This window comes from Theobroma cacao, chromosome 9 (genome assembly GCF_000208745.1).
Source record: "Theobroma cacao cultivar B97-61/B2 chromosome 9, Criollo_cocoa_genome_V2, whole genome shotgun sequence".
NCBI lineage: Eukaryota > Viridiplantae > Streptophyta > Magnoliopsida > Malvales > Malvaceae > Theobroma > Theobroma cacao.
In genome coordinates this window covers 5,153,130-5,175,264 of record NC_030858.1, presented here as the reverse complement: position 1 = coordinate 5,175,264, position 22,135 = coordinate 5,153,130, and the positions used below count along the sequence as shown (strand labels likewise).

General features: G+C 37.9%; 3 protein-coding genes across 4 annotated transcripts; 2 read left to right on the top strand and 1 right to left on the bottom strand.

Moving 5' to 3' along the window:
• Nucleotides 786-2,839, top strand: LOC18588502 (protein DETOXIFICATION 51). The gene has a single exon (XM_018126626.1). The coding sequence runs from the start codon at nucleotides 1,054-1,056 to the stop codon at nucleotides 2,650-2,652; it is 1,599 nt and encodes a 532-aa protein (XP_017982115.1). The 5' UTR covers nucleotides 786-1,053; the 3' UTR covers nucleotides 2,653-2,839.
• On the top strand, nucleotides 13,236-15,257 carry LOC18588500 (protein IQ-DOMAIN 14). Its single transcript, XM_018126534.1, has 3 exons — nucleotides 13,236-13,896; nucleotides 14,067-14,270; nucleotides 14,360-15,257. Exons 1-3 carry the CDS (start codon nucleotides 13,492-13,494, stop codon nucleotides 15,038-15,040), a joined length of 1,290 nt encoding a protein of 429 aa, XP_017982023.1. The 5' UTR covers nucleotides 13,236-13,491; the 3' UTR covers nucleotides 15,041-15,257.
• On the bottom strand, nucleotides 17,447-21,026 carry LOC18588499 (probable pectinesterase 53). Of its 2 annotated transcripts, none has more exons than XM_018126621.1 (5): nucleotides 20,490-21,026; nucleotides 19,923-20,112; nucleotides 19,636-19,842; nucleotides 18,697-18,902; nucleotides 17,447-17,729 (listed from the first exon to the last, which is right to left on the bottom strand). In XM_018126621.1, the coding sequence occupies exons 1-5, from the start codon at nucleotides 20,846-20,848 to the stop codon at nucleotides 17,582-17,584; spliced, it is 1,110 nt and encodes a 369-aa protein (XP_017982110.1). In that variant the 5' UTR covers nucleotides 20,849-21,026; the 3' UTR covers nucleotides 17,447-17,581. The 2 variants fall into 2 exon arrangements, with proteins under 2 accessions (XP_017982110.1, XP_017982109.1); XM_018126620.1 differs by having other exon boundaries at nucleotides 17,454-17,729; nucleotides 18,667-18,902; nucleotides 20,490-21,010.

Below are 22,135 nucleotides of genomic sequence, written 5' to 3'. Positions count from 1 at the left end.
CCAGTGCAACAATCAAAATTTAATTAGGCACTAATACAAGGCAACGCTAAATAGGCCCTAAAAAGATGTCACTAACTATGGCAACCCACTTGCAGTCCACTTGCTTTACAAGAAAAATAATCCAAAGGAGCACTTGCATTTGTTTTTCAGATTCAAATGCTTCAATGAAAGCTAATGATTTTTCAAAATATCTGGGGAAAAAGGGAAGATAAAGTGAAAATGAATAAATAAATACCAGTCAATAGAAGTAGTAGAGATTAGAACCTCCCTGGTATTTAGCAGTGGGGACGTTCCCAATCCCTTTCCAGGAGATGCCAAAAACATTCATAGGATAGGAGCCCAACACAGTATTTTCACTGCAAGGAGGGTCCAGTTACTGGATCAGAAATACCACGTAAGGTAATAAGAGGAGTAAAAAGCTGTAGTAATAATTTACGTATCTTACTATGTAGCAGACGCAGAGCGCAGCAGAGAGAAGGGAAGGGAAGAGAAGAGAAGAGAGCAGAAAAACAGAGCAGAGGTGAGCTGCCGGAGGAGGAGGACACGAAATCAAAAATCACCAAGAACAATCTCTCGTAAAAACACCATTTCACTTATCGGAAATTGAACCAATCTGACAACCCCTGACGTCTCTTTCTTTAAACCACATAAAGTAACAAAATTATCACTTAGGCCCTTTGAAAAAAAATAAATCACAGTACATAGGTATAATATCACCCCCATTCAATTACATATATACTGCTTACTGCATACATAACATATTGTAAAGGAGGGGAGAAAAAAAAAGAAATAAAAAAATGAATTCAAAAAAGACAACCCCACCTCAACTCCTCTATTAATATTCCCATCTCAGCTGAAAATCAGACCATTCTATCTGTCCTTGAAGGGAAACCTTAGCATCCATACAAAGTTAGGGAGAGCACAAAGAAAAAAAGGAGTGCTCTTTATGAGAGTATCTCAAGAGAGCTGAAACAAAAAACAACAAACAGGGTTTGCTTGTTCATTGTTTCTTCTTCTGTCTTCCTTCTTACCATCGTCGTCATCGCCATCGTCATGTGCAACCAAAGCACCAGTGCTACCCTCCCCACCATATCTACTTCAACTGAGAAATCATCCCAAACCCACCTCTATTTCGATCTTCTACCACTCCCCAACTCCCTGAAACACCCTGAAATGCATCAGAAAGCAGAAGAACCGGAATACTTACACCCTTCAATCTCAGAGATCATAACAGAAACTAAATCACTCTTCAATCTAGCCTTTCCCATAGCCCTAACCGGTCTCATTCTCTATTCTCGTTCCATCATTTCCATGCTCTTCCTTGGCCATCTTGGCGATATCCAACTGGCCGCTGGCTCATTAGCTATAGCCTTTGCTAACATCACGGGCTACTCAGTTCTCTCTGGCCTTGCTTTAGGTATGGAACCTCTCTGTTCCCAGGCCTTCGGTGCTCAAAGACCTAAACTTTTATCTTTAACCCTCCACCGCTACGTTATTTTCCTCTTATTCACTTCCATATTAATTTCTTTTCTTTGGATAAACATGTTCAACATTTTAGTTTATCTTTATCAAGATCCTAACATCACCCGCATCGGCCAAACGTACTTACTCTTTTCCCTCCCTGACCTCTTCACCAACTCTTTCATTCACCCAATCCGCATTTACCTTCGCGCTCAAGGCATCACCCACCCGCTCACTTTAGCAACTCTCATCGCCACCATTCTCCATTTACCCATCAACCTCTTACTCGTCTCCCATTTCAACTTCGGCGTCGCCGGCGTCGCCGCTTCCGCTTCCATCTCCAACTTCTTCGTCCTCATCTCCTTAGTTGCTGGCATTTGGGCCTCAGGCCTACATGAGCCCACGTGGGAAAAGCCCAGTTTGGAGTGTTTAACTGGCTGGAAGCCGCTGCTCAAGCTAGCCGGGCCGAGTTGCGTTTCGGTTTGTCTGGAGTGGTGGTGGTATGAGATCATGATCGTTTTGTGTGGGCTTTTGGTGAACCCCAAGTGGTCGGTTGCTTCGATGGGGATTTTAATCCAAACGACGTCGTTGATATACGTTTTCCCTTCTTCTCTCGGTTTCGCTGTTTCGACTCGCGTAGGTAACGAACTAGGGGCAAACCGTCCTTATAAAGCGAGATTATCCGCTGTGGTAGCGGTGTTCGTATCAGCCATGATGGGCCTATCAGCTTCAATGTTCGCGTCAGGGATGAGGGATAAATGGGCCCGGATGTTCACTTCTGACTCAGAGATCCTACGGCTGACATCCATTGCCCTTCCCATCCTAGGGCTATGCGAGCTTGGGAACTGTCCGCAAACGGTGGGATGTGGGGTCCTCAGAGGGAGTGCACGTCCTTCCACCGCAGCTAATGTGAACCTTGGTGCATTCTACTTGGTGGGCATGCCCGTGGCAATTGGGCTCGGGTTCTATCTCGGAGTCGGGTTTGCAGGTCTTTGGTTGGGCCTACTTTCGGCCCAGGTGTGCTGTGCTGGGCTTATGTTGTATGTGGTGGGGTCCACTGACTGGGAACTACAAGCTAAGAGGGCCCAGATGCTGACGTATGTAGATACAAGGCAACCAGAGGATTGTGATAACAAAAAGGGTGAGGAAGAACAGCCGTTGATATGTATTCTGGTGACGCCGGCCGCTTAATTAACCCTAGTTAATTAGTAGTAAAATTAGGGGCTGATATGTAACCCCCTTTTTCCTTGGTTTTTATTTTATTTTTTTCACTTTCTCAGGAGTTTGAGGTTGTGAATTATTTATTTATTTTTAGTGAGGAGAGATGGGGTTGTTAGTTGCGTAAAAAGATAAAAGAAAAGTTTTGTTTGTTCTGCTCTATTTTTTCTTTTCTTTTTTTGTGTGGCTTACATTTCTTGACAATTTTCTCTTCCAATTTAGTTTCCCTAGCTTGTTCAAATATCGGATGTTGTAGTGTAACGCTAGTCTAACAAAGGGTGCAGTGTTTGTTTTGAGTTTTGTTGGTAGGTTTTGAGGGGGGGAAAAAATAAAAAGACAAAATCACAGGTACTCTTCCAATTATATACGAAAGTGACAAATAGTAAAAAGAGCTCGTGAATTAATAGAGGTAAATAAATGTCTCAAAGATTCAGACAAGATGATTTTTTGCCCTTTCTGAGTTTTGTTGAGCGGACGACAGACAATGCACTTTAGAATCACCCAACAGGAGACACATGGTGGGTTTTAGCCAAGTGCCCTTTTTTTTTACCAGCAAGATGAGCAGAATGCGCCGATTTGCCCGAAAAGCACACAAAAGGGAAACGTTTCGGTTTTGAATTCTGATCAGAAAACCATATTGCTAACATCATATTTTATTGATTCTCAGCAGCTAAACAGTTTAATTTGGAAGCATTCATAGCAGGTTGATCCCGACCTAAAGATCTTGCCAGCATAGAGTAGGGCTAGTTTTTAGACCTAACGAAATCATGGTGGTGGCGCTAATGGAACTTTCATATATAGGCTGACCTCGTTTTAGCCCCGCCTTAATTTTACGACTTTGTTTGAGGCACTGAGTCTTTGTAGTTTGTAGATTTGCCATTCACTTGACACTTTCAATTCCTTTTGGGTGGGGGAGAGGGCGGTGGGGGTGGGGTGGGAAAGGAAAAAAAAACCAATTATTTCCAAAAGTTCGAAAAGTTGAGCAATCTGTTCGTCATCGAAAAGATACACAATCTTTAGACATCTTTGATATTTCAACTACTTAAAGATCTTTGGTTCATTCACCGACATAATATGTTAATTAGCTTACCTATAAAAAAAAAAAGATTAATTCAATTCTGATTGGTAAATTCATGATAGACTAGAATCTATGGTTATTATTTAATTAGAGCTAGTTTGATTCTATAACCAAACGTGTTCGATGTGAAAAGAGGAATTTAATTTGTTTGACAAAAAAAAAAAAAGCCTACTTGACGTGTGCTGCCATTGAAATCAAATCCAAGATGGCAAAAAAAGCTCCAGCCTTCACGTTACACACAACTTATAATTATGATAACTAAAATTAAATCATTACTTTATTGATTGGGACAGTACTCTTTATATTATTGGGATTTATCTAAGAGGAATAATCTTATAGTTATGGACAACCTTTTTGTCCAATTAACCTCACAGGAAAGGATTGGGAAACAATATTATCATTCATCCCTTAATTCGAAGGTCAGAAAAAATGCTGTATATGTAAACACCTGTTTATCCATATTCCAAAGATCCCCATGCAATTATATCATCAAATCAAATTCATGTGATTAGTAAATGCACGTCATAAATAGCTTGCAAAGGTCAAGTTGCAATCCACTTTATTGAATTTTCTTCTTTGAAAAGGGAAATACATATATATTGATTAATTCGTCATCAGGTAATTCAATTAGTTTCGGTCCCTATGAAATGGATACAAGAAGGCCAGTCCAAAGAAGAGAACAGCACTGCCCATGGCAGCTGTGGAAAGGAAAACAAAAGAGAGTCTTGTCTTGTTGTTAAAGTGGGCAGAGTAAAGCTGTTTTTTTACTTGATGCAGAGAGTGCACGAGGGGGGTATCTGCATTTCACATCAGTCACTGCGTGCTTGTTGTTTTCTTCATGCGTGTGGACCTTTATTTCTTCTCCTTTTGCCATGACAAGGAGGAGCAGGAAATTCACCTCCCCTTCTACATGTAAAAAGAAGCTCATAATTAATATTTCATATAACAGATTTTGCATATCCCCAAACAAAGGGCAGGACGCTGCTGCTTTCCGGGGGTCCATCCCATCAAATCCATCAACTCAAATTCTTAATGGGCACATGCAAGTTCTATAGAAAGGATAACCCTTTTCCCCTCTACGTACACTGGTATTTGTGGTGGAGAAGGAGGGTATCGTCAGCCACTTAACTGTTCATCTTATTTATATATTCACCTCTAATTTGCCTGCATATGTAACTGGAGTATTTTTATTTGCTCTACTCTCCTTATCTTAGTGGACGGAGAAATTAACAACTTTGACACATTTATGCTCCATTTGATTCATATTTTTTGCTATTTGGTTTTGGTTTCTCTATTCAAATTTTGTGTTTTTTACTTACTACTCAAATATATTCAATGTGAAGCTCACATCACTAGGCAAAATAATCTACGGATTTATCCACCAAAAAACTAAATGTTTAATTAATTCATGAGAAGAATGGCTTCATTATTGATATATATATTTTATAGTACTCCCTCCATTTTGTTGTCTTTTTCATGTTTTGATGGTGGGAATACATATTTTATAAGGAAGTCAAACTTATTCTTTAAGCATATCATATAATTGAATTGTATTTATTGTGATGGACATTCCCACCCAAAGTCTTTAAAATTTGCAAACTGCATCCTGTTTTTAGATCTTTTTATTTTTATAAATGAAAGATATAAATATTAAAAAAATTACTAAATAGTGATGACATTTTCAATGGTGAAATTTTAGTTGGGGGAAAGCTCAAAATGGATATATATTCCGGATTTTTAAGATTAAACCCCCCCAAAAAAAAGAACACTTTCTTTTCCACAATCTTATAAAATTATAGTACTTTTCTTTCACCAATGTCTTTGAAGAAATAGTAAATGCATGTTCAAAGTCGAATCCTGCCATTGAAGTACTGGAAATGCCATTGTTTTTTGTTGTGTCCCTATATAGCTTTTGGGAGATATGGCAGAAGCGCATAGCGCATACTGTTCCTTCTATAATGTAGTAAGCTGAAACATCAGGCTTAGCTGGTCCAACCAAATATCTGCAATTGCCATCTCGAGGAAAAAATGGAAGATCCTCAAGATAAACCACAATCTTGCTGTCCAAATCAACAAGCAGAAAGGTAGCTGCATACTGCATTTGCAAGTTTTGCTTCAATAAATGTACTAACATGAATAGAATTCTTTTTTGTGGTCCTAGCTCGATTCTAGGTTTATCAGGAGCTTTTCCACTCCTGAAGTTGAGTGAGGTCAAGTCTTCTAGTTAAATTTGTAATTCATCTTTGGCTTGTATTGTATCATTAAAATTGAGTTTACGGATTATTATTCAGTACACTGTCAGTTTCATTGCATATTCCTTAATTGCTGTTTGATTTACATTTTGGTCAATCTAATCGAAATACGGGCCCCTAAGCGACCTGTATATATAGAATCATATGCTTCAAACATAATCAAGGTTAATCAGCTTTAAGAAATCTGTAAGACTTTAACAAAAAGATGGATATATATAGATTCATCCAACTTCCAAGAACTCTAAAATCGCATCCAACAACCAACTTGAACGAAATGTTTAAGCAACAGATTGGACTCACAGTTGATTTGATTCCTTAACAGCTAAGAAATTGACATCCTGTGTGGAAACTGGAAAGTCAAAATCTTTTTTTTTTTTTTTGACAGACAGGGAGCAGGGAAAAAAGGGGCCACGACCATTGGAATAATCAGGATTAGAATCTTGATTGGTGCAAAAGCTTTTTTGGTTTTTGAAATCTGCCATTGCCTGCAGGGAGCGTTCAACATGCCAAAATCAAAGGGCTGTATCGTCTCTATAAAGTAAAGGTTCTCAATTTCAGTGCCCTTTCTCAAAATCATATCCCACAGGGTTCCCTTATTTTGGCAAATGTTAAGAAATATATTCTGTCAATTCAACTTTTGCCTGTGCACGTACAGGCCTCCATTTTAAGCGCATTCAGAAGACTACTGGACACAACATGCATGTGTTTCAAGAAAGAAACTGATACTTTAAACTCTCATAGCTTTGTCTTTTTATATATATATATATACCAGTCTCCCATCTCTAGCTGTTCATCTGATAGATAAGAACATCAATTATAAAGAATAATTGTCGGTTTCATTTTCAACCTCACGCTGTGGAACGTTTCCCCCGGCTAATTAATCATCATTTCCAAGTTGAACGAACCTAGCTATAGCTAGATAGCTAGCTAGCTCCTCTCAGTTCGAATGGTATCAAAATTTAATCTTTTTCGATCATCAACCAACAATTGGCTTAAGCTAGGTAGATATTTACAGAGCATGTTGGGACTTGGGAGTAGAATAAGCAAGTCTATGAAGTCCCCACAGATGACTGTAGCAAGAGAGAGAGAGAGAGGGGCGGGTCATGGTTGCCATTCCTTTTCTAGTAAAATAGAAGAGCAAGTATTAGAAAGAGTCGACAGCATCATTCTCGAGCATCATGCTTCTCACATGGCTAACTCTTTTTGGCAACCACCCCATTCCATTCCTTCATTAATATCCATACATCTCTCCCTTTGTCCCCTTATCTAATCTTTCAAGGGCTCAAAAAGCCCCCACTATCATCGCCCAAATCACCCCATTATGGCTGTCTCCAATGTATATATGAAAGAATTAAACCACTATTTGTACCAGTTATGGAACAAGCATTGCAGGCTATATTAGGGCAAAAGGGGGTTGGTCTTTTGTCTTCCTTCTAAGCAACAACGGGCAGAAACACACAAAAACACTTTGAACATTCTTCCTTACCAGCATTGCATTTAGTAGGGTTAGTTTCCATGATTTGTTCAACTATCCTGTTTCTTTTATTTCTCAACTTGCCATGACATGTCCCCTTCGGGAGGAGCTGATCTCCTTCTCACATGATCCTCTTTTGTAGTATGATCACTATTACTTCTAGAGCATTGTAGGCATGTTAGGCTTCTTTTGCTCACCCATTATTCTTTACCCCCTAAGAGGTTGACAACTTGGGTCCACTTTATAATATTGGATGACTACATATATACATAAAATATATATATGTATATATATACATAAAATATATATAGCTTGAAAAATAAAATATATAGTACGTTTAGAAAAACAAAGCAAAGCATGCAAACATGTCCTAATGTTTTGTGTTTATCAAGGAATTCAATTTGGGTGCAACTTGGATTGCGAAAGATAGCATTAAAGATCATACAGCTAGGGATATGTAGATCATGATGTGCTCTAGCTAGGTTGATGTAGATAGAATGTGTTGGTACTGCTGGGAGATATGCAGGCGACAATCAATTGAGGGATAGGGACCAACTTAGGGTAGTCTATTTCGTTATTTTAAAGTGCCGACCCTGAAAGCAATGCGAACGGAGCGGACCGGTGCACGAATTAAATATGCGGTTGCCGAAACTTGATAAAGTTGATACAATCAACGCATGGATTTCTTTTTCTTTTCTTTTTTTTTTATTTATTAAGAAGGGGATTTGAATCTATAAATGTACCTATTGTTAAACCATATATTTCGGTATTATCAATTCATGCAATTTGAGCATACATATGCATATGTAAATTAAGATACTTACTATATTACTTTATTCTTAAATGGACATTTCGATAATTTGTATCAAATTAAAAAATCTTGTTTTACAGTGAGAGATTAAGTTTATAAGATACTAGAGAGGTTTGTTTAAAACTCAATTAAGTAATATATATATATATATATATATATATANGAGAGGTTTAGTTTAAACTACTAATTAAGTAATATATATATATATATATATATATATATAAATAATTATAATTATTCATACAATTTAAGTATAAATAGGAAAATGAAAAAATGAAATTTGTTTGAAATAAATACATGAATAGATAGGCACATGCACTTCACTATATATCTAAAGCAACACTATTCATCCTACCAGCTATCAAGGCTTTGTACATCTCCTAACAAACAAAAGCTATGAATTTAACTTAACATTACGACTAAGCTTTCAGTCCAAAGAAAAGGGGTTTTCTTGAGAAGAAAAATCTATCAAGCTTATCTCAAAACAATATCAATCGTTCATATGCAGATAAGAAAATGCCCCACCATCATGTTATGAAAAAATAAAACAAATTTTGATGATACTGACATTACCAGAGTATTCAAGTGGTAGTGCCATAAAATGTCCTACTAGATATTTTGTTGTTCATAATACCTGGCTTGTGATTCGCAATTATCAACATATCTCAGCAAAACTAACTTCAGATGAAGACTTGAGTCACTTAGGCCTGCAAAGCTTTAAACATCATTTCTGGTGTCTGGCGTAAGTTTTTAAGAAATGCTTACAACATGAAACCAATTTGGGCAATAGCCAATAAATACCAACTTCACCAAATGTGAATTATTCTAATTGAGAACTAAGCAGAATGTGGACCAGTGGCCTGAACATGGACCCTGTGTCCTTTATGGCTTATGGGTTCAATTATGCAATTTTTTCCCAAAATACAAGCTCAGAGGTTCCAGGGTTTATGAGGCTTAGGGGTTCTGGGCTTAAGTTACTAGACCTCAAAGCGTGCCAGATTCCCTTAACTTTGGACTCTGCCCAGAGTGTTGTGTCATTTAACCTAAATCCGCACACTGCTGAGAAGTGTGAACTGCTAAGCGTTAATCCTGGCTAAGCCCATTTAATTTCCCCGTTCTTTCTCGAAAAGAATGGCGTCTGGCCTGGTTGGTTTAGGGACCTGCCCAAACCATTCGTTCTCCAATGACCGCATCAGTTATCCAGCTGGATTTATCAGAAGCTTTGGGCAAAATGGTTGAATATACATCACTATCGTCAACCAATTATGGATTGTTATTTGAAGTTTGGAGAACTTTCGGATTCTTTTATGTCATAACAAAGAAAAAAAAAAGAGAAATGTCGTAAAAGATAATGGTTTTGGCTGTTCTAAATGTTGCTTTTTTTTTTTTTGAAAATTGCAGGCAATTTATTCACTTATAAAATTCAATGATGCAGCAGCACATAATTACAGGGCATAAATTAGATATTGGAAGAGGACACCTAAGACCTCATCCTCCCTTGACAAGAAACCCCCAGAGCTACTCTAACCTCACTTTGATATTAGACCGTTCTAGCAGTCAACCACACACCATGGAACCAATCCTAGTTAAGACAAGCCATACTGAACGGTCCCCCAGATTCCTGTGGGCGGCTACAGCCACATCTGCAGCACAAACTGCACCAAACTAGGAATGTGCCTGCAGAAGTTTTGTATCAATGGGTAATCTATCATTTAACTTCTCAGCCTTGGCTTGCGGTTGGTTATAGGACAAAGGTTTCTGAGCAGCACAGGTTGCCAGATGAAGGAAGGGACAAATTTCGCAAAAATGTTCAAGTATAGTTATCTAGGAAACTGCCATAATTTCTAGGTTCCTAAGAACCGAAATGTGGCACCCTATATTAATTCAGCCAGCTTAGGAGCCCCGTTGGGAAATTTTCCTCTCTGCAACTTGGAGTAGCTAGCTTTCACCCAGTTTTAATTTGGCTTGTTGTCAATCAGTTTTATTTCTTTTGTCTCTGCATGATATACAGCTCCTAGAGAAAAAGGAAAAACACAAGAGAGCCTCTTTTGCCAGATTAGGAAAAAGATGGTTTTCCAGGCAAGGTGGTGCAAGAACACTCATTCAATCGGACATTCACTAATGGCCTGTGAATTATTCAATGAAGTAGCTGGCTACTTCTGCTTTTAAACTACTTTGAGTAGTTCCGATTGCAGCCCATCTAATCCCCTCTAATTTCGTATACAAACTTCTCAAGTTCGAAACCCTTTTTGTTGTGATGAAATGTGCCATTTACAACAATTAAGTGGTCCTTCAGGCCTGGGAACATTGATCATCACTACACTTTTATCTCCTTTCGGGTACATTTTTCTCTATAAGGACAAAAGTTATTGGATGATGATAGAAACAAACTGTTGGAACTTGAGATCAAAATCCTTGTAATTTGTAGAGTATGCTCTCGCTCCACTCCCAGTATTTCGCTTCAATTTCCTGTTAATAAATTTGTAATTTAGAATCTATTATAATCTTAAGCATTTATTTTGGTACCTATAGAGGTTTATTGGGTTTTACTTTTTCTCCCATCACATAAATTGTAACCAATTGTAATCAAAATTACCTCAATTACTCATATTAAGGAAGAAAGACAATTTGAACTTTTAATTATTGGTACCATATATCTGTTATATAGCCAAAAATGAATGCATCAAAGGGATTTCATAGGCATTCATTTTGATGGATCATGGATAATTTGGGTACCATGGGATATGTTTACTAGTAGCTTTTTGGGCCTTTGACAAAAAACATTCTATTCAGAGTACACGAATAAACAGTAGCACGTAAAATCAAATTAAAAAAAAAAAAGGAAAGGAAAAAGTGTGAATAAATCTCAGTAGAATTTTCTTCAATGTCCTTTTAACCAAAAATTTATCAAATCAGTATATAAGGCAATTTCTCCACTGCCGTCCTAGACAGCCCAAAATAAAGTTATTCCGTAATATCCGTACGAAAAAATGATGCAAGCCCGCCCTTGATTGTCAAACCCCTTTCGAGTATTCCCGTAAATACAACAAATTGCCATGACCTCATTTTGGATTTTGTCTTTGAATGGTCTGAGATACGCCATTGCCATCAAACCAGGCCAGCTAAGAAACTAGATCTCGTATCATCCACCAAGTTACCATTGTACCCTTCCCCCACTCCCCTATTTCGTTCCTTCGGCACCATTTTTGTAAATAGTGACATGTAGCGGACATTTTGTTTTCATTTGTCTGGATATATATAGTCAGCAAAGTACTCATAGCAGAAGAGAAGGAAAATTACAAAGTCTTAGCACTAACTAGTGAATGAACCCCTTAAAATTTTTTTTTTATATATTTCAAGTTTTTGTTTTAGTTGGGTTTTTCATGATTGTGAAATGACTGAGAGCACTGGTTAAAAAAAAGTACATGAACAGGTTTTATATCACCTTTTAAGCTGGGGTCACAGTTTGTTGCAGAGAGTTAAAGGTCTAGCGTTTGTGAAACATAAAATAAAATAACATTGACAAGAGAAAGTTGAATTAGAGCACAAATAATTGAAGAACAATGAAATAAAACAGTGAAAAAGAATTCTGCAAATTCACAGTTTTAGATGCTGGCAGTGGCAACAATAGAGAGAGAGAGAAAGAGAGAGAGAGAGAGAGAGAGATCTTTTCGAAACCCGAAAGAAAAAAGGGCTGAACTTTGCAGCCAAGGCATAGCTGTGTTATAGTAACAGAGGGAATTAAGAAGAACAAAATATTCACAGAAAGCTACTTTCATTGGCTTTCTTTACTGTTTTGATGCTGAGAAGTTTTACAGTGACATATCATTTGCTTCGCTATACTCGCTTTGTTGTCTTTCTGATACCTGGTTTTAAGGGCCTGGTATAGTAAAAAAAATGAGATTGTTCATTGTTGCGTATGGGAGATGAGAGTAGAGTAATAATTTTTTTGGTAAAAACAACATAAATATATATATATATATACATATGTATATATATAGGCTTCTTCAAGTTCAACCTCCCGTACTTTCTCCATTAATTCACTTTCAATTTACATCATGAATAACATCAACGAAATTTAAACTAACAATGCTCAAACTCAAAAGTTTTTATTATGAAGATTAAACCAACAAATTGATTCAAGTAACCTTTTAGCCATAACAATTTTATTTTTCTACTTGCATGATCATATCATTTATTCGCTAGGGTTTAAAGAAAATAGAGGGGAGGAGAGTAAAAACAGGTGCAGAGAATTAGATAAAAGTGAAGTTAAAAAAGAAGCATAAGCATCTAAAAATGAAAGGCTTCACGAGATTGTCAGAAGCTGAGGACCCTGAGGTATCTTTCTTTTTGAAGACACGTCGCTCCAGAAAGCAATGACAGAGAAATATAGGGAGAGTGTTTTGTTTTTTTTCTTTTTCTTTTTCTTGTCAAAGCAAAAAGGTTTCCCGAGTTTCCCATTGGAGGAATGAAAATCCGAGCGTTTCACTCCCCTTGACCTTCCTCCCTCCTTTTTACATTGCTTCTTTTTCTTTTATGTATATACATAAGGAGAATCAGATTCTAGTAAGGTGGGTGATTATGTCTTTACTGTTTATATATTAATCTGTGTGTGGTGATTATTTTATTGCATCCTCTTCGTTTAACGCTTGCCTTTGTGGGGTTTTACCACTTTGTAATTGTAACTCTCCTTTTTAAACTTGGGATTAATAAGTATTTTCTTTTTAGGACCCTCTGAATCTTCCAGCGGCATGTTTTTGTCATGTAATGCAGTTTCTCACGAGGCCATGACAGTATTTTTATTCCCTTTGAGTTATTTTGAATTTCAAATAGTACTACTACCATGAAACACACCATCGAAAAATAAAAACAATATATCCTTATCTCTTTTGTTCATTTACTATTATTTCTTTTGTTTTTTCAACATATTAGACGTTTCTTTTAAAACCATTTAGTTATATTATTCTTCAACAACTTTCCATCACCACTTTTCGCAACATGGAAAGCACCTAAGATTGTGAGCTGTATCACCCTTTCTAGTTTCTAAGCTTTCTTATCACAATGGGCATTTTTAGATTTCACTTTTAAAACCCTCTTCACCCCTTTTTTTCTTTTTAATTTTTATTCCCTCTTTCTTTGATTTTTCCTAAACTCCCTCTTACTCCCTAACTTCTCCCCACTCAGTGCACTGAGAAACATGGGAAGGGCTACAAGGTGGCTAAAGGGCTTGTTCGGGTTAAAGAACAGCAAAGACTACTCAAATTCCAGTGACCGGAGAGACCAGAAAAAGTGTAGCAGTGGGCATTCAGGGAGAGACGCTAGCGCTGCCTTGTGTCACAACCCTACAACAATACCCCCCAACATATCACCAGCCGAAGCTGCCTGGCTAAGATCATACTATAATGAAACAGAGAAGGAGCAGAACAAGCACGCAATTGCTGTGGCAGCCGCAACAGCAGCGGCTGCCGATGCAGCAGTAGCCGCTGCTCAGGCTGCGGTGGCAGTGGTGAGGCTAACAAGTCATGGCAGAGGGACCATGTTCGGCGGTGGACGTGAGAGGTGGGCTGCTGTCAAGATTCAAACTGTTTTTAGAGGTTATCTGGTAAGTATAGTTCTAACAATTTCGTCTTCATTTTTTAAGCATTCGCAAAAGGCCAAAATGGTGTTAATTATTTTCCTTAGGCATTCTTCCCCGGTATATCTGTTTGAACTTGAGTAAAATTTAAGGCTTTTTTTTTTCTGATTTGATTTTGGATTTTGGATTTAAAACAGGCTAGAAAAGCTCTACGAGCTTTGAAAGGGTTAGTGAAGATACAGGCGCTTGTTAGAGGATATTTAGTGCGGAAACAAGCCACAGCTACTCTCCATAGCATGCAGGCCCTGATAAGAGCACAAGCTACCATTAGGTCCCAGAAAGCTCGTGGACTTATTAATCATGATGCTAACAGATTTGACATCCGAGCACGAAAATCTATGGTAAGAAAAATCCTTTTAATACAAGAAATCTACTCAATTTAATGCGACTCCCATTTAGGCTTTTAGAAATCATTTACTCCATCTTGTAGGAGAGATTTGATGATACAAGGAGTGAACATACAGTTTCTTTCCATAGCAGAAGATTGTCAGCTTCTCTTGACACTGCAATTAACATCGATGAAAGTCCCAAAATTGTGGAGGTTGATACAGGCAGGCCTAAATCAAGATCTCGCAGAACCAACACTTCTGTATCAGATTTCAGCGATGACCCGCCTTATCAAACGCTGTCTTCTCCGCTTCCGTCTCGAGTTCCAGCCCGTTTGTCCCTACCAGATAGCCGCCATTGTCAAGAAACTGATTGGGGATTAACTGGAGATGAATGCAGGTTCTCCACAGCACAAAGTACACCTCGTTTTATCAATTCTTGTGGGTCTAATGCCCCGGTTACCCCCGCGAAGAGTGTCTGTGCTGAAAACCTTTTTAGACATTACGGGAATTTTCCAAATTATATGGCCAGTACGCAGTCTTTTAAGGCTAAATTGAGGTCACATAGTGCTCCAAAGCAAAGGCCAGAGCCAGGTCCGAAAAAGCGCCTTTCCCTCAATGAAATGATGGAATCTAGAAGTAGTTTAAGTGGGGTTAGGATGCAGAGATCTTGCTCACAAGTTCAAGAAGCTATTAATTTCAAGAATGCAGTGTTGGGGAAGCTTGATAGATCCTCAGAATTCGGTAGAGATCCTGAGAGAAACTATTTGCAGAGAAGGTGGTGATTATGACGGCAAAGAAAGAAAAATTGTAACAGAGGAGCTCTGCCTCTATGACCCCCTCTTGTTTGCTAGTGAACAGAGATAGGTGATAAAACAAGATAGAACGTGTGTAGAATTTACGTGATCTGATTGAAATTCCTGTCCATCTGATTCAAATGTCAGTGTTATGTGAAGGAATTGGCCTTATTGTCAATGAAATGAAATTCCAATTGTAGAATTAGATGGCCTTGTGAAGTTGAGTCCCCCATGTCGTCAATATTTTCTACAGAACAAACATGACTTTGTTTCCTTCTACTAATCAAAGCTGATCAGATAATGATTTGTTTCAATAAATTAATCCAAGTCACCAGTCTTTCAAAATTCTGTGACCTCGTAAACATATGGTGACCCCAACGAGTGACCGCGCCATCACTGCTTGATTGATTTGATGTGAGTGTAGTATTTTCTTGACTTTAGGAGCCAAAGATAAATGTGAATGTGGAAAGAAAATTCCATGGTTGGGTGATTTTCGAATTGAAATGTTGGAAACCAAAGCTGTTGTATTCTACATGATTGCATCTCCAGTACAATATTCCCTCCTTCCCCTTTTTATTCATTTTGGAATTGTGTGCAAGAGTTCAACTATTTGCTCATGCTCTTTGTTTGCATTTGATGTGTGATAGCTTGGATCTTTTCATGGCAATGGCCCCTTTGGTTCCGCTCATGCATGACCCACCTTCTGTTGCAAGCTTTGTTTCTTTCTTTCTTCTACCTTATCAAGGCTTTTTACTTTGGCAATCACTGCTCTTTATACCAACAATGCCATCTATCTACCAAATGTAAGTTTTTCATATTTGACTGAAAACAGCCAAAAAGAAACCTCGAAAGGGAAATAGCACTGCAGTGATTTCTCATTATTGCAGAATTCATGATTAGAATCATGGTTAAAACTTACACTAGTTCTTAGCAAAATGAATCAGGCTACTTTTTCTGTCTTCCCAAACTCATAATCACACTGTCACTATTGTACTAAGTTGATGAAAGGAAAGGAAAGAGTAGTTCAATCAATGCCTTGATAAACCTGATTCCTAGCAATAATTGCATGCAGTTATTCACTGAGTCAATCGAGTGCAAATTAGAGAAGAAGTTCCGGACATGCTCCACAACCACCCCTTGGTAACTAGAAGTCAAGCCTAAACTACCAAGCCACTGACTTACAGCATAGCTAAAAAATGATTTAAAGGTTCAAACAAAGAAAGAAAATTCTAACTCATCTACTACAAACTTTTTCCTCAAATTTCAATCAGATCAAGTGACAGTACTTTTTGTTGGGTCTTATCATCATACACATTACAGGACGTTTGATATTTTCCTAAAAACGATTGGCATTTACCAGTAATTTCACGTTTCCCACACCAATAATGCTTAGCTTTTGATCTGACATACCTAAAATGTTTCTTGAATTTAGGGGACAGATACAACCTTTGTTTTCCACTAATTGCTTGCGCCATCTGCTACACATCAATCAACTACATCCCTTTTAAAATTTAAAAAATTAAGGCCTGTTGACCGGTTCTGTGCACTGTTTTTGGCTGAATATTTCGTGAAGCGCGCTGATGAGAAGGATTTCAAGTTGGGAGAGCTGTTTAAGTAAGTCGAGCACCGCCTCTGTAACTCAATTTTCACCCAAAATTTTTTAGATATTCTACATCAACGTGGTGAGTTATGGCTCACGTCACCTGGCAATAGCATGTTTTCACTGCCGAAATTTCGATAGGCTTCCAATGTCTGCCAAAAGCCTAGATCTCTAGTGAGCTCGGCCTAGCATTGGTAGCTGGCCTAGGCCTAATGACTCAACCTTTTCTTCGTCTATTAGCTTTCAAAGACATAGATACCTAAGCTAAGAGCAGTAGCTAGGCTCTCAGCTCACCAGGAACATTAGCTGCTTCTAATGCAGGCCCAGTCTCTAGTCCTAGCTAGCCTTAGCATATCACTTTTCAGGCTACAAGTAAACTAGCGAGCTCATTGTGGGCACAGGCTCACGAACCCGGGTTCTCCCAGACAGTCCCTTTGGCCCAAATGAATGGTAATCCTTACTACATCTCAGAAAGAGAAAGACCTTAACGTTCAAATAGAATGGGCCTGGCCATTTTTTCTATTTATCCTCTAAGCCCATCAGGAAAATGGGCCGTGGATTGATAAATGACAGTAATTTATTCTATCTCGATATAATAACAATTTCCTTAGAGCGCCTTCTTTCGGAGAGGAATGAGAGACAAGCAGGCAACCAAAGAAGCTATTCATGTAGAGGAGATAGAAATCTTTCCTATTAATTTTTTATCAATAATTTTGTTTGGGATTATTGGAACATTAAATAATTTGTTTTATTTGACTTTTCTCCTGGAAAAAAAAATCAAATTTGAGCACAGATTACGAGTAAATGAAGATTTAGTTATGGCTTCTAATTATCGAATTATAATGACTATCATCCCTACAACAGATCAAAACTGTATATCATTCATTATGAATTTTAGAATTTATGCATATATAAAATAAATTTGATGATCATAATTTGATCCATTCAGACCCATCAATGAAACCAAGAGAGATAAAAGGTTTGGCCTCCTCATCAGTAAGTTCTCTTGACCATGAAACCCTCCCTGCAAAGTTTGATCCTGGCCCCGCGCATTTGTACTGCCCATAGAACACCGTCCTGCCATAGTGCCAACCAACAAAAACCAAACCACATCAGTACAAATTACAAAACCAAATCCTCTCAAAAATGCATGCGCATGCTATTCCAATACTGCGGTATATAATTAATAAACTTTAGCCTGCAGGCTCAACTTGAGCTAGGCTGGCGTGGCCTTATCTTTTATATGCCAGCAATATACCTAACATTTGGGTGGATCATGGATGGTTAGGGCTTCTTTCTGCGCTCTTTTTCAGGTGCATTACACGTAGATTTTACGGTTCAAAGGAGGATAAGGGCACACAGGTTTGATGGCTAGGTTCCTAAAACAGTAACCGCCCAAACTTGTCGTTTTACTTGCTTTGCAATATTTATATGTACGCATAGATATGCCTAATTCCCAATATATGACTGTGATGATGAGCAAGAGGAAAACAAGAAAGCAAGCTTTGTATATAGTTTGAGGTGCTGCTGCTGGGAAAAGGGTAAGCTGACAAACACCTAAAACCATCCAAAGCCTGTTAAGGTATGGGAAAAGCACTGATGGCATACCGTCCATGTATCCACTACTGCTATAGTGGGATTTATATATCCAAGTATATAATCACATATACATGGACAAGTCTTATGTATGCAATGAAGAAATTAATTGCCTCTTTCTCTTACCCTATGTTTGGTAAGAGAGAAGAATAAAAGGAAAAAAAAACGAGGATAGAAAAAATGAAGCAGGGGAAGGAAAGTTATTTTTCTTTTCTCGTGGTTAGTATGAAGATGAAAAATAAAGAGAAAGAAAGAGGCTAAGAGTAAAATCGTAAAAAAAGTGATCAATTTAATTAAGTAGGAAAATGTTTATTTATTGCAAATAAATTGTTATCTCTTAATAGATTATATACCTTTTAATTAAATTTCATTTATAATGTGCGTGTATGCATGCATGAAAGGGGTGAGGGAAAATTACATTTCACGGTTAGGGTCGCCCCAGTTATACCAGCCCTTAGGAATAATAATGTTGTCCATATAAGTATAAGCAAAGACCACCCTGGAGAAAGGACCCCATGCCCTGCCTAGGTAGAGAGCCCCTGAGCCCGTGACCTTGCAGTTGACAAAAGAGAACCCCGTGTCTTCCAGGATACTCCCTCTGCCTTGTGCTGTTAGGGCCCCCGTTAGCCTTGCTATTGCATGAACGTGACATCCCTGAAACCACATCCAACCAAACCACATTACACTTTGGCAACGTAACTCATAGGATTACCCAAACATTTTCAACTGATAGTTAGTTATTTACCTGAATGAAGTTAATACTGTATGCAACTGTTAGGTTTTGGTTTTAGTGATGTTATGCAGTACATAAATTTGGTAGTGAAAGCAGCAAATTGATGTCTCAAGCTCATAGTTGAAATGTATGTATTTGTTTGGATACAAGACAAGCATTTGTGGGGGAGTACATTCAAAAGGCTTTTCCTGCGTGACAAAAGCCGTTTCGCAATTTATTCCCCTGTTTCAAAGTTAAGTAAATTTTCTTTTGGATGAGATAATGAGTTTCTGTGTTGGGATACTTTTGGAAAAGCATGGTTTTCACATCAATTATAGGGGAATCTTAGAGATTTTTCTTGTCAATGAGGATGAAAATTTATATATATATATATATATATATATATATATATATATATAGTATGTATGTATATAACACAAGGGAAAACTGCTTTATATTCTTTCCTTTTTCTTTTCCTTTGAAAGGAAATGTGATCATGAGCAATTACTCCATTCTATATGTTCTGCTCCAGCTAGCATGTAATAAGTTTATTTAACAACTCAATTGTCTACATACTCTATGCGATTTAACATTTGAGTTCATTCTGCCATTTCCATAAAATTTGAAGAAAAAGAATGGCTATACATAAATGTACAATTAGGATAAGAAACTAACCTCAAAAAGGGAGAGGGCATTGCCAAAGATAAAATCCACAGAACCTTCAATATAACAATCCTTATAATAATGCCTACCCAAGTGATCATAGAGAGTATCCTGAGCTCCCAAGAATCTACAGCCCAAAAAAGTGGCTGTATCTGCTGATATTCTAAATGCTACAGCTTGCTTTCCAACTGCTCCTGGTGGTGGAACTGGAGTAGTGTTCTGCACCAACATTTTCTTTTGCAATAAGAAATAGCAAAAGAGGAAAGGAGGGTGAGGGATGGAAAGGAAGACTTAATTACCTTGAATGTAATGTTTTTGGCAATAAAATAAGGGGAATTCACAGCAAAAGTTGCAGAACCGAAGGTTCCCAAAGGTTGTCCTCTTGGCCCAGGTGTTTGAGCAGTGTCTCCCCATTGAACAATTGTTTTATCTGCCCCTGCTCCTTCAATGGTTATAAAGGATTTCAATGGCGGTATGTTAACCTTCTCCCTGAAATATTAGTTCCTTAAATCAGTTACCTCTCATAAAACTTCTTTCACAACTAAGAAATGACTAAAAGTAAGACAAATTGGATTACAAAATGTCTTAGACTCTTGGTCAAAAGACCATTTCCCAGAGCATTTTAAAAACAAGGATAAAGGCACAAAAACAAACAAAAAAGGGAATCACATTCTTGTATCAGTATGACAGTCTCACATTGAACATAAATTAGCATACACGTGAATGTGGACAAACTCTAGAATCCAGAGTTCAGTGGAACTAAAGCAATTTGGCTCAACCAAATGAGAAAAATACAGCAAAGCATAAGGACAAGAGTAAAACAACAATACAAGCACTACCAAATTATATAGAGTCAAAGTACTCACGTGTAAACCCCTGCATGGACCTTGATGACCACTCTCACAAGATTTATAAAAGGAAGAGAATCAATGGCATCCTGAATTTTGGTGAAGTCTCCAGCCGCTGGATTCTTGTTCACAGTGAGAGTGTAAGAAGGGAAAAGCTTGTTCTTTGCTGTCCTGAAAACGGAGTGTTTGAGGCTACCAACAAATTTGACCCACTGCATAAACTGCTGCTCTGAGACCTGGGTTCTTGTCATATTTATTTTTGTTTGCTTTCCTGTAGAGCTTCTGAGTCTGATTCCTTTGGTATGGCATAATGTCTGGCCTGCATTCAAGAGAAGAAGAAGAATGGTAATGTAAAAAAAAGGTTGAAACTTTGACATATCTAAGAATGAATAAGAATGAGAGCTAGTGTAGCAGAAGGGAATGTTGCTTTAGAGGTTCAAGTGGAACTGGCCTGGTCGAATTACGGTTTATATACAAGTTTGTTGGTACTTTGTTTTAGGTGGAAAAGCGATGCTGTTGATAAATTAGAGAATCAATGACAGAAAGTGAGAGGTCACGGGTGCTTCTGCTGACAAACGTGTCGAAAAGGAGAATGAGAGAGAGAGAAAAGGCAAACAATCTCGGCCACAAGACAGGTTGCACTTTTTCGCATATAAAAACCTTCTGTCTAAATTAAAATTTTTTTCTTCTTGCTCTTTATGTTGTTGTTTGTTTCTAATGCCCCGTGAGTGGTCTCTCCTCCTCCCTGTTTGTGTATGAATGTGAATATATTCGTGAAGCGATAATGGGATGTCTGTATCTGCCTTTCTACTAATTTTCATCAGTTTTATCATTCTTCTTCTGTCACCTACCTCTGTATTATTAGATTATTGGCCTAACTGACCAATTTGGGTGGTTTAGATTCAGGCTGGGCTGTAAAATTTTTACAAAGTAGTTAAAGGGTGAAACAGAATTTTGGCAGGGCCAACTTGGTGAACTAGACAAGAGAAAACACACATGACCCTGGCTTAATCACATATGTTTTTGCTTGCGTTTGGGGATTTTGGTGCTGTGATGGTGGGATTAGACTATTAGCCAAAATAATGTGGTTGTTTGAGTTTCGGAATTGAAACAATTCTTCTACATGACTCTTTTAGTCCATCTCTTCTCTTTTTGTGCTTTTCTGCTCAAGGTGGTACCACTTCTCTGCTTTTCTTGGGGGCTTCTACAATTTGCTGGTAAAGAGTTCATTCATTCCGTGACCAATCCACGTGTCTTGTAAAAACTATGACATTTGGCAGCACATTCGTGGTTCAGGAAATTATCATCCAGGATAATTTCTTATATTTTTCATTCTTGATGTTTCGAACCTCACATGAATCAAGTCCATGTCAAATAAGCTCATATATGATGCCCTGTGGATTCTGGCCGAGAGATCTATCAGATGTTGGTACTCTATTTTTGTAGAGGGAAGAAGAATAATATAGAATGGCAATAGAGGATAATTCCTGACCATTCCAATAAAAAAAAAGAGAGAGAGAGAACCAAAGGAGCATGAAACTGTTTTACTCATTTGGTAGGGTAATGAGAAAAAGAAAGGAAGAGAGAAGGAGCATGGAGGGAGATTTGCATCCACAAAACTAATCCTATAGAAATGAGAAACAAAATTAGGAAAAAAAGGAATC